Source organism: Narcine bancroftii, chromosome 9 (genome assembly GCF_036971445.1).
Source record: "Narcine bancroftii isolate sNarBan1 chromosome 9, sNarBan1.hap1, whole genome shotgun sequence".
NCBI lineage: Eukaryota > Metazoa > Chordata > Chondrichthyes > Torpediniformes > Narcinidae > Narcine > Narcine bancroftii.
Window position 1 is genome coordinate 117800396 of NC_091477.1, and position 13072 is coordinate 117813467.

The following is a 13072-nucleotide window of genomic DNA, read 5'->3' on the forward strand; positions in this document are numbered from 1 at the left end:
AATAGTTGTGTGCAGTTCTGGTTGCCTCGCTACAGGAAGATTTAATGGAATGTTGCTGGGTCATCAGGAGTTGAGTTACAGGGAACGATTAAACAGGTGAAGCCTTTATTTCTTGGAACAAAGAAGAATAAAGGGAGATTTGATGGAGGTTTACAAAATTATGAGGGGAAAAGACAGAGTAGATGTGAGCAGGCTCTTTCCACTGAGATTAGGAGAGATAAATGTGAGAAGACATGCCTTTAGGGTGAAAGGTGAAACGTTTAGGGGGAACATCAGAGAGTGGTGGGAGTGTGGAATGAGCTGCCGTCTAATGTGGTGGGTGCAGACTTGATCTTGTGTTGTAAGAATAAATGGGATAGATAAACATGGATGGGATAGGTCTAGAGCAGGGGTGTCAAACTCAAATTCACGGAGGGCCAAAATTAAAAACTTGGACTAAGTCGAGGGCCGAACTAAATATTTATTGAAAATTTTCAACAACATCTGCATGTTTTCTCTTCTTTCAACATATGTAATGTTAATCTTTAGGATATAACTTTAGGAGGATAATGTTACAGGTCAGGAGTAGGTAGCTCAAGTTCACCCTTTGCTTGACCTGAGGGAAACCTATTTGGTCCCTGTGGAGATGTAGTCAGCATTCACAGGCTGTGTCCATTTTGGCCTGCATCAGGACTCAGCATTTCCTGCTCACTCCTCAGGCTCTAGGCCTCTATTCACCCTCGACCCACCATCCCTCTACCTGACCCGTCCTTTACCCAACCTCTACTCACCCCTCACTAGACTCGCTCTGCCTCTACCCACCCCATCCTATACACGCCCCTCTACTTCCTCTCCCCTCAACCTGTTCCTCCCTCTACCCGTCTCTCACCCTCTAATCACCCCTCCCCTACTCGCCCTGCCCCTCCCCTTTTACCTCTTCCCTATCCACCCCTCCTTCTACTCATCCCTCCCTCTAACTGCCCCTAGCACCACCATAACTTCCCCTGCCCATTACTCCTCACCTACACCCTCTGCCCACCCCTGCTTACCCACCCACTCAGGCCCAGCGCGCTGCCGATCAGCCTTTGCGGACAGCCACCATCTCTCTCTTCACGTGCAGGGCCGAACCAGCCGTCGCTGGGGTCCGCGCGGGTGCAAGCGCTGAAGGCCGTGGCGACCGGGAGAAGTGCGCTTGCGCTGTGGAAGGGCCGTCCGGTGCCAGTCGCGCGGGGCTCGCGCTGCCCGGGGGCCGTGCGCAGCCTGCCATGCCCGTCGCGCCGACAGGAAATCACAAGCGCTCGCCAATCCGCTGCACCGCTCGACAGGTGGGAGAAGTGACTGGTTGTGCGGGGAGCCTTCCAACTGGCTTGCCGGCTGATGACATCGACAGACTTCTCGTGTTACAATTTCTCGTGTTACAATGGGGAAGGATGTGCAATGAAGGGGGAGGATGGTGGAGGTGACATTACCAAAAAACAGCATCGGCTCTTGCTGCAGGGCAGGCCACCTCTAATACATTTTTGAAATGATCTTGCGGGCCAAATATAATTATATCGCGGGCCATATATGGCCCGCGGGCCAGAGTTTGACGTGTGGTCTAGAGGGTTTTGGAATGGGAGCAGGTTATTGGGACTAGGTGAACAATAGTCGCCACACACTAGAAGGACTGAATGGCTTGTGTTCTATGCTGTAGCATTCTGTGATTCTTAATATATATTGGCTGCATTAATCATATCTGTTGTGTTCTCTGCCACAGGCTCACCCATCAACCCATGCAACAGGGCATTTTGATGGCAGCCGGACTTGAACACGTGACATCAGGCCCTCCTGCAACTCTTGGCACGGTGCAACTCTCGCAAGAACAGATGCGTCAAAGGCAGCAACAACTCCGGCAGCAGCGTCTCCTGCAGGTAGGGTTTGGTACCACACACTACATTGTCAGTCTTGAACAATGCAGCTCATTTGCTTTTTTTTTAACCTGGGAAACAATTGTACCCATTCATTGAAAAATCTCACGCGTCACAAAAAATGAAACGTGCGCCCCTTTCCGTGACTGGGATAACAAAATTTCCTGAAACCCACCCACATAGGACTTTCAAAATATTCACTTTCCATTGAATAGTAAATGAATGGCACTTAAAAGTGTAAAGTGTGGGATGGTGCCCCTTTACATTAACCCACTTGCTTGCCCTCAGCCCCAAAATGTATTTACTTATCAGAAATCAAAGTGAATATTCACCCTTGAGCAGTAAAACACAAACGGGTCTGCAGACATTCAAGTCTACAGTGACTGAATTAAAAACACATTGCTGGAGAAACTCAGCTGGTCAAACCATGTACTTTAAAGATAAAGATACATTACCAATGTTTTGGTCTCGTAGGCAGATGCCTGAACAAACAACTGCCTGCCACATTTTGTCTTTACCTTGTCATTGACATTAGTTCTGTATCTTTATCTTTGCTATATTAAGTTTGACTAGCTGAGTTTCTTCAGCATTGTGTTTTTACTTCACCCTTGAGTGGTGACTGTAGATGTTGGAATCTGGAGCAGTAAGGGAGGTGGGGGGTGGTTGGGAGGGAGAGTTGAGCAGTCTATGTAAAGCAGCTCCCACTGATGCTTCTCCGAGTGGTTTAATGCACAGCTGCTTTTCCACAAGTTCATCATTCCAGGAAACGTTTGTTAACCTGAAAGAGTTGGCCAACAATTTTCCACAAGAGGATATCCAGTGACCTTCCATGCATGGCCAGCAGTCTTAGATTTACTGCTGTTATAGCTTCAAATTTTACTTTAATTACCTAATACATTCAGCCAGTCAGAAAACTATTTTAAACCATTCCTAGTTATAAGCTCTCATTCCCATTACTTGGCTAGTGTTTAAGATGGGAATCAATCCAAAGCCACAACCATAGTCCATCCGGCAGATATGTTAAAATCGAATTTACTGTTTGATTAATGTCCTAAAAAAATCAGTGAGACTGGAATAACAAATCTCTTGCAGCAACCGTACACTTGCACCAACTCCAAAGATGGTTACCCCTGCTCTATTTCCTACATATTTTGGAATAGCATTTAAATAAAAGGTTCCAATGGAAAGATTTTTTCTTATTTCCCTGAGTTTAACAAAAACAACTTCTTAGAAGTCCTGCTGAATTTCAATTCTTCCTGTAACAGAGGTTCTCAACCCTTTTTCTCCCCCATTCACATACCATGTTAAGTAATCCCTTACTGACCACAGAGCTCCTATGGCATAGGATACTGTTTGTCCTGTTGAGTCCCTCCCACCTCTCATTGTTTGCTGTTGTATAATGGAACGTTCCTCATTTTAATTTACCAGCAGGGTCTATCTGATTCCTATTCTTACCTTCCCAGCTTTATCCAACTATTTAACATCTGTCAAGAATTGCATATGTTCAACCTCAGTGAAAATTTTATGCTGAGCTGCAGAAATATCAGGACAAGAATCTTTATTCCCTGGTGCATAGGATGCTGATCGAGGCATAGATGAACTCTTTTCTCTGGGATGGATGATTCCAAGATGAGCAGGGAGAGACTTAAGGGGGATCTGAGGGACAACATTTTCACTCAGTGGGTGGTCCGTGTCTGGAATGAGCTGCCAGAGGAAACGGTGTAAAGTAAGCGCAGGTACAACGTCCAAAAGTCACTTGGACAGATGCTTTTAAGTAGGAGAGGCCTAGAAGAATGTGAACCACATCCAGGCAAATGGCACCAGCTCAGAATGCCAAGGAGGTTTTGTGTGGACAAGCTGGGCTGTCCGACTCTGATGTCAAAGGGAGAGGCTTTAAAGTGTGATGTAAATATGAAGTGAAGTGTCGGGGGAAGAGGTGATGCACAGCTTCAAGTTTTGACGGCTGAAGGCGCAGATCCCATTGACGTGCACGGGAGATAACCAAAGGTCTGCTGTCTATTTGACATTACTGATCAAAGGATCATTCCTACTCCAATTCATGCAAGGACACTGTTTTCTTTACAGCGATTTGCCACAATTTATCCATTAGGCCCGAAATATTGATTATGTACCTTTATCTTTGCTATATAAAGTACACTGACCTGGTGAGTTTCTCCAGCGTTGTGTTTTTCCTTCAGTCACGGTGTCTGCAGACATTTGTGTTTTACCACTATCCATTAGTTTAAAAATCAACTAATTTTGTGTCAGATTTTCACAGATGTGAATTCTGCAAATCTTTGTAAAGGAGCATTGGAAAGTGTACGTGGTTAATTGGTTGCCCAGGGAACTGGAATTCAGCGGGCACTGTTACATACAGCGTACCTTTGCAAGATCAGCTCAGTAGCTGCACCCTGTAATCTTCAACAGTAACTGGTCTTCTTGGCTTTACAGATGCAGGATCAGCAGGCGCTGGGGATACAAGCGGTGCAGACACAGCAAGCTCTGGTAAGCAGCTGATTAAATATTTCCACAAAGAGGTTTCTAATTGGCTTTCAATGAGTTCCTAGCAGAGATGACATTTTCACTGCAACTTGTTTCATAGCTTTGACACCACAACTGTTTCAATAAAACTGCTGCTTTGGGTGGAAAAGTTGATAATTTGTTGAAAAAGTTTTTTTTCCCTCAACCTTGACCTGCCCAAAGAAATCAGATTCAAAAGCCACTGCAAGCTCTGTCGCTGCATTTTGGTACGTGTGGCAATGAACTTGCTCCACAAGGAGCGCTTGTTCCTGTTGAGTATTTCCCCGTGATTTATTGTCGGAGTACATACATGACATCAAGTGCAACCCTGAGATTCTTTTTCCTGTGGGCCAGGCAGAATTTCTACTTATCAGTTGTGCAAAAAACTGTACTTATTGAAATGATACATGTACAAAAGAGAGAAATCGTGAGGCTCCGGTAGCTCAGTGGTTAGAGCACTGGTCTTGTAAACCAGGGGTTGCGTCTTCGTTCCTCGCTGGGGCCTCATTTCTATGAGGGGGTGCTGGACAAAGTGGTGACTCTCTGGCTGCCTTACAGTAGACAAATTTGAAGAATTTCTAAATGTGACAATAATGGAACCTTTATCTTTAAATGTAAACAAAGAAAGAAATGCAAACAAACACTGACTGCAATACAGAAAATAAGTATTCATGATAAATAATGTGCAAAGTCCTTAAGTGAGTGCCTGATTGAGTTTGTTGCTTCGAAGACTGATGGTGGCAGCACTTGGTGGTGGCACCTATACCTCTCTCCTGTGGGCAGCAGAAAGAACAGAGCATGTGCTGAGTGGTGTGCATCCTTGATGGTTGCTACTGCTCTCTGATGTCATCATTCCCTGTAGATTATCTCGATGGTACGGAGAGAATTTTGCCTGTCATGTAATAGCATGTATCCCCTCAGAGCCCCATACCAGGGCTGAGATGCAAGTATGAATGTTGAATGATATCGTTCAATAATATTGCATCTCTTAGCAAACTAAAATATTTCTAAAGCGGCAATGACGTGCGAAAAGGTGAGGTTCTTCAGGGAACCATTGATAGAAGTCTTTAAAATCATGCAGTTTATGTCAGAGGATAAACTGCTTTCCAGAAAGTTTGTTGGCACAAGCCAACAGATCTAAGCTTATTGTTAAAAGAACCATAAGAACATAAGAAGAAAGAGCAGCGATTGGCCGTCTGCCCAACGGCCCTGTTCCACCGTTCAATACGATGATAGCTGATCTGGCCGTGGACACAGTTTCCCTTACCCTCCTCATCCTTAAAACCCCTATTCTTTAAAGATCTATCAATTTGTGTTTTAAATGCATTCAATAAGGCAGCCTCTATTTTTTTCCTTAGACAGAGAAAAATCATTGTTCTCTGGGAGAAGCTGTTCCTCCTTATCCCTGTTTTAAGTCCACTCCCTTAAAACTTGAGGCTATGTCCCCAAGTTCTAGTCTCAGTGGAAACAACCTCCTTGCTTTTATACTATCCATGGCTTTCACAATTTTATGTCTCTATTAAACACACCCCCCCCCCCCCCCCCCCCCAGTCCTTCTAAATTCTATTGAATATAGTCACAGTCTACTCAATCTCACCTCATTAGATAACCCCTTGTTTCTGGAATCAACTTGGTGATTCCTCTCTCCGGTGCACACTCTCCAAAGCCAGTGTATCCTGATCATGTTGGTAGTTTGGTTCCTGATCAATTAAACTGGAGTCTGTGCGGCTGCACAATCCACAGGTGCACTGGAGGCGTATCCACAGGCACTCTGAAGGGATGCTCTTTTGCTCTCGCACTGTAAGGGGTGACACAAACTCTTTGTTGCCCTGATGGCGGATAGAAGACAGTTTTGTGTAGTATTACATGATCTGTGCTATGACATGACAGTAAAGGAATCTTGAATCCTTTCTCAAATAAGGAGATCAGAACTCGTGTTGTACTCTGGGTCCAGCTCTCACCAGTACCCTGTACAGTTGCAGCAGATTTTAAAAGACAGCAGAATTGGTGTAGTGATTCGCGTAATGCCTTTACAGTGCCTGCGATTGGGAACGGACCTCGAATCCCGCACGTCTGTAAGGATTTTGTATTTTCTTCTCCCGTGTCTGTGTTGGTTTTTTCCAGGTACTCTGGTTTCCTCCCACCCTTTAAAGATGGACTGGGGGTGTAGGTTAATGGGGTGTACATTGGGTGGCGCAGGTTCGTAGGGCTGAACTGGCCTGTTACAATGCTGTATGTCTAAAATTTTATTTTTTAAAAACCTCCCTGCTCTTAAATTCAATCCTAGGAAACACAATGAACATTTTGTCTGTATGTCAAATTTTCTGATCTGAAGTGCTCTGTGAAAATCGTAGCAGCAGTGGATTCAGTAATAAAATCAAAAGCAAATGGCAAGGGGTTGAATAGCCTTCTCTTGCACTGAACTAGCTATTCTCGGAAAATTGTTTGAGTAATTACACTGAAGGTCCAGGTACAGTCATTTATACCATAATTCTTTGGCTATGTGAGTGCCTGATATTTTCCACATTGGAACTGCCAAGATTCCTACTGTCAGGAAGAGCAGAAAATGGAAACTTATTAGTTACAATGGTTTCGGTCCGTACCCTTCACAGTGACTAACATAGAATGAGTAAATTTGGATGCCATCTTTAGCAATGCTCTTACTGCACCAACAACCCAGGTTCGAATCCCACACTGTCTGTAAGGCGTCTGTACGTTCTCCCCGTGTCTGTGTTGATTTTCCCTGGGTGCTCCGGTTTCCTCCCACTGTTCAAAACGTATGGGGGCTGTAGGTTAATTGGTATATTTTGGGGGCACAAGGTTGTGGCCCAGAAGGGCTTGTCCAGATCAACCCTGTATGGAGAGCTCTGTGACTTAAGTAACCTGGTGCTGGTAAACCTACCAAAAGTAAGGTTGGAGTTAAGGAAGGCTTCTTTCCTGATGAAGTGTTCAGGCCCAAAATGTTGTTTGCCTTTTTATTTTATGTGGTTGCCACGTGACCTGCTGTGTTTCTCCAGCATATGATAGGATAGTTAAGAAGGCCTATGGGATTCTGGTGTTCATTAGTACAGGGATTGAGTTTCGGAATTGAGAAATGATGATGCAACTCTACAATGCTCAGTTCTGGTCACCTCATTATAGGAAGGACGTGGAAGCTATGGTGAGGGTGCAGAGGAGATTTACAAGGATGTTGCCTGGATTGGAAAATAAGTAATCTGAGACAAGATTAGCAGAGCTGGGACTTTTCTCTTTGGAGTGAAGAAGAATGAGGGGAAGCTTAATAGAGCTCGACAAGATTATGAGAGGCATGTATAAAGTGCACAGCCAGCGCCTTTTCACCCTGCGCTTATAGATTGGCACATCATCGTGGGCCAAAGGGCCTGTACTGTGATCTAATGATCTATATTTAGGTAATGCAAAAACAAGGTTGGTGTCATGAAGTAGACACTTTGTCTAATATTAGTGACAGAGAAAGTGCAGCACGATTCTGGTTTAATTCCTATTCCTTTCCGTTTGTGGTATTATGTTTTGTAGTTGCTAAATTTTGGGGAATGATCCAAAAACCTCTTGTATGGAGACCAACTTTACACTCAAAACCACTTTTGAGGCCAAGTTGCAAAAAATATAGAACATAGAACATTCCAGCACAGTACAGGCCTTTCAGCCCACAATGCTGTGCCAACTTACAGAAACCTACTCAACAATCTAAACCTTTCCTACCTCACACCCATAACCCTCTATTTTTCTTGCATCCATGTACCTGTCTTAGAGACTTTTAAATGTCCCTATTATACCAGCCTCCACCACCATCCCTGGCAATGTATTCCAAGGACCCATTACACTTTTGGTAAAATACTTACCCATGACAGTGAAGAAGTGATGTATGATGTGACCTGGAATAGGGTGTTTTAAGAGAATCTGCAGACAACATGGTTGAGGTAAAGCACAATGCTGGAGAAACTCAGCAGGCCAAACCGTGTACTTAATATAGCAAAGATAAAGACACATAACTAGCATTTTGGGCTTGAGACCTTCATTAAGGTATCGACAAATGTAAGAAGGTGCCCGAACAAAATGGTGGGGGGGGGGGGGGGGGGGAAGGGAGGAGCACAATCCCAAAGGCAGGAGGTAATAGGTGGATAAGGGAGGGAGGACATACCAGCAAGGAGGGATGGCTCTGTGAATGGAAAAGGAAGTGGGTGGAATCCATGAATAAAGAAGACAGAGGGAAATGGGAAGGGAGGGAGAGCAGAGAGTAGGCTAGCAGAAACTAGAGGTCGATGAAATTGCCAACCGGTTGGCGGGTGCCCAGGCAGAATATTAGGTGTTGCTCCTCCAATTTGTGGGTGGTCTTGGTGGGACGGTACATGAGGACATGGACAGACATGTCAGCACAGGAGGATTGTAAGGAAAGATTTCATGGAATGAGTTTATTCTCACTGGAGCATAAGAGCCTGAGGGGTAATTTTACAGAGGCTTGTAAAATTATGAGGGGCACAGATAGGATAGATGGATTTATTTTTCCCCAGGCAGGGGAATCTGAAACTAAAGGGCACAGGTTGAAGGTGAGAGGGGAGAAATTTCCAAGCTCTGATGGAAAGGAGGTTCACCCAAAGAGTGGTGAATATTTGGAACAAGGTGGTGGTGAATATCTGGAACAAAGTGGTGGTGAGACAGATACAACGATAAAGATTAAAAGGCATTTGAACAGGTTGCTGGTTAAGAAAGACGGAGAGGATTACAAGCCTAATATGGGGGAATGGGATTAGTGTGGATAGGTATTATGGTATGGATGAGGTGGGCTGAAAGGACTCTTTCCTGTGCTGTGTTTTACAATGGTTCTGTAAGAAGTTACTACTTTACTAAGGATCCTTCGGAAGTTTAAATGGTGACTGTGGGTTGGCCTTGTTGGTGAATTAACTCTTTTTTACATTTTCTCATTTGGAGGTAGATCTGTACCTCTCGAAGCAATGACAGTGCTTGGGACTGATTAAATATTAATCATGTGTTTCTTTTCCTGTCAAGTTTTCAAGACAGGGTACGCCACAGACCCAACAACAGCAACAAACTGCGGCGCTGGTTCGACAGCTGCAGAGGCAGCTCTCCAGTAAGTACTGTATTCAGGTATAATTTTAAGTGTGTCTCATCTATTTCCCGTGCTTCTCCTTTCACCCCTCTCCCCAGCCCCACCCGCTCTGGGACAGGACAAGGATCAAATTCCCTCGGTCCTCACCTTCCAACCTACCACTCTCTGCCATCGACAGATAATTTTCTGCAACTTCTGCCCCCTTCAAAGAGATTCCGTCAGCGCACACCACCCATCCCCATTTCCCTTTGTGACTCCCTGCTCCACGCTTTCACTTACACCTGACACGTACCCGCTTATCTTCTTGCGTCACTTCCCCTTGGAACCTCAGGCAACCCAGCACTTGGCCTCTTCCCACCATCCAGAGAAGCAGGCAGTTTCTCCAGGTGAGGCAGCGATTCATCTCCGCTTCTTCCAATCTTGTGCATGGCATTCAATGTTTGCAATGTGGTCTCTTCTACACCAGAGAAACCAAAGATTGCTTTGCTGAACAACCTCTGTTCAGTCCACAAGGATCACACTGAGTTAGGCAATGCTTGCCCATTAAATTCCTCATCCCCTACCACTCTGACCTATTGTTCTGGGCCTCATATATTGTCGTAGTGCGGCCGATTGCTTGAAGAACAGCACCTCATCTTCCATCTGGACGCGTTGCAGCCTTTTGAACTCCGTATTGAATGCTACAACTTCGAGTCACAGTAGCAGTTGCCCATCTGTGATGCAAGCTCAATTTTGTTTTTTTCCTCCATTTCTTTTCCGCCCTCTCCAGGAGTGGATGACTTACCTGACCTTCCCTGCAGCCATCGGGCTCTTGAATGAACCCCATAACAGTTATCACGCAGCCCTTGCTTGGAGCTAATATTTTTCATTGCAATCCTGTACTCTGTAAATTGTGCTCATTACACAGCTGTATGTAATATTGGGGATAACCTGTTAGACTGCTCACAGACCCTACCTTTAGGTATTTCGTGATAAATAAAAGTAAACTTTTTAAAAAAGTGAAGAACCAGCTGTTCTTTGTCCTGCATTTCACGGCTCCTACATTCTCCTTTCACTCGCTTTTCACCCTCCTCCCAATCACTCATTGACCAGATAACCTTGTTTGCATCCTATCCCCTGTCAATCCAGTTTTACCCTATCAGAAATGCACCCTCCCCTGCCTCCCTGCAGCTTTCTTTGCCCCATTCTCAGTTCTGACACAGGATGTCCCACCTCTCATGGTGATCGTTTTTCTCTTCCCATCGAATGGCTTGATGTTTGGGCACAAGCCTGCACCAAACACCTATTTACAATCATCCCAATGACCTCCTCCACATCCCTGTCATCTCTTTCCCCACCCAGGGATTGGTGCCCCTGCCCTACTCTGCCCACCTTGTCCCTTTACACTGGATTCTCCTCTCTACATTCGCAGTCCTGATGAAGAATTCCGACCTGAAACATCAACTATTATTTTTTTTTCTTCCACCGACGCTCCTCGACCCATTGAGTTCCTGAGCTCATACCTTGATGAGGTTTCAGCTCAGGGCTGAAACATTGGTTATGTATTTTTAGCTCTAAAGTACATTGTTTGACTTGCTGAGTTCTCCGGCATTGTGTTTTTATGTCAGATACAGTAAAGCCCATAGGGGATTGGTAGATGCCGGATTAATGTATTTTCTAGTTGCTTGAGACTTACTCTTACAATACAAAACTAATAAACAGTTTAAAAGACAAAAATACTGGACTGCAATTGCACTGAACAAACTTCACTTGCATGAATATGTAAGCCTGAAAGCATTTTACTTTATTTTCAGTTACATTTTTCTCCCCCTCCACGGAGCCACCCGAAAGATGAGCAAAAACATTATAGATAATTAACCCTCCCTCCCCAAAATTTACAGCTCAAGCCTTTGACTGGGATGACTCTTAAGAGAGTCACTCCAATGGCGAGTGGCATCAACCTGATGGCATCAATGCCATTGCTGTTTCACACAACTTTACTCAAGCAAAGCACGTCCAAGGCTCTCTGCCAGCTGAATATTTGCTCCCAGCTTTCACCAAATGTTATGTGCAACTTCAAAGAACATTTACAATTTTAAACTTGCGCATTTTTACCTCTTATTGTATTCTTATTTATTGTAACATTAAAAATAGTTTTCCTTGTTTTTTTTTTTTGCCAGTTGCTTGAGACTGCCAGTGGTCAGAATCTGGATACCAGGGGTTTTACAGTATTAAGGATTTGATTACTTAAGCGTTAAGCTGAATTCCAAATGATGCTCATGCATTTCTTTGTTCTCCACCAGGTAATCAGCCACAACAGCCATCGAACCCATACAGCCACCCTCCCCATTACTGAGCCTTGGAAAGGAGCACTGACTGGGAAAATACTGGAGACCAGGGCAGATGAACCCTAGGTGGCGCTGGCGAGACGATAGGGTGACTGGCACCAATGGTCGCTCTTTGCGATTTTCTCTTTTTATTATCATTTTCAACCCATGTTTTCTTTAAATATGATTTTGACATCCTCCCCTGTGACGTAACCGCTGTGAATAAATAATGTAAAGTGAGAGTAGATTATTTTATTTAAAAGAAAAATGAAGTTTTACAATGCAAAGTGTTTCTTGGATCTCGTGGGTCCAGTAGAAAACCGATTTCTTTTGCTAAAAGTCAATTTTGATGCTTTTAGCAGATCTACATTAAAAAGAAAAGATCTAGATGTAAATGGAATTTATTTATTTGCTAGCAAAGACTCCCTTCTGATGCACTGGACCAAAATATTGGTTAATTTGAATGAATTTGACTGTGACAAGGTAAGTGTACCTGTATAACTCTGGCCACAGATGGTTTCGTCTACTCAGTGGCTTGAAACTCTTAGGGATGTGGCAAAACTGTTTATTGAAACTGTTAATTTTGCCTGGATTTGTAATTTTACACAAGCACTTTTTAGGAGGAAGAAAAGAAGTTTGTTAAAATAATAAAGCTATTTTTTCCCCTAGAGTAATGATATTATTGTACAGCATCTCTGAACAGCTCTGTTGTGTGTGGTTGAATTTGGTATTTATATGTCATGTTCTGGTCAGGAGGATACCATGAAAGATCAAAAATTACTGGTTGCAAGTTGAAATCTAATAAACCGAAGACTAACATTGCAGAGACTGGGCTGTTATTTTGTGCTTTGCTGTGCTTTTTCAGGGTCAATTTGGCACAGTATTGAGTTTATTGTCACGTACATGTTACAATACATACATCCTTATTTGCTGCAGCCAAACAGGTATTTCACATAAAACAAAACATGTCGACCTGCATGCATTAAATTAATTTAAAAAATAGATAGGAAATACAAAAGATAGGTAACAAATATACAGTTACCAGGGTGCATAGAGGAAAAGTGGTGTTACGATGGAGCAGACTGTCCTCTTGTGGTGTCAGGGCAGTCGGTGATTAGCGTAACAAAAGCCATTTGGAAAGAATGGAAATTTGCTGCTTTCACGTCTACTTTCCACTGTAGGGAATAGCCGGTTCTCAGTCAGGTCAATTTTATGAGCAGTTTTTGCAGTGCAGAGGCCAACAGGGCCACAGGCCTTTGCTCTGCACACCTGGC

General features: G+C 44.0%; 1 protein-coding gene across 3 annotated transcripts in view; it reads left to right on the top strand.

Moving 5' to 3' along the window:
* LOC138742700 (mediator of RNA polymerase II transcription subunit 12-like protein) overlaps positions 1-12472 on the top strand; it is a 404210-nt gene extending 391738 nt beyond the window's left edge. For all 3 annotated transcript variants that reach the window (XM_069897449.1, XM_069897451.1, XM_069897452.1), the window contains 4 exons: positions 1736-1889; positions 4338-4391; positions 9432-9513; positions 11775-12472. In XM_069897449.1, coding sequence (XP_069753550.1) covers positions 1736-1889; positions 4338-4391; positions 9432-9513; positions 11775-11827 — 343 coding nt within the window. In that variant the 3' untranslated portion in view covers positions 11828-12472. The remainder of the gene's footprint in view (positions 1-1735; positions 1890-4337; positions 4392-9431; positions 9514-11774) is intronic.
* The last annotated feature ends 600 nt before the right edge of the window (positions 12473-13072 follow it).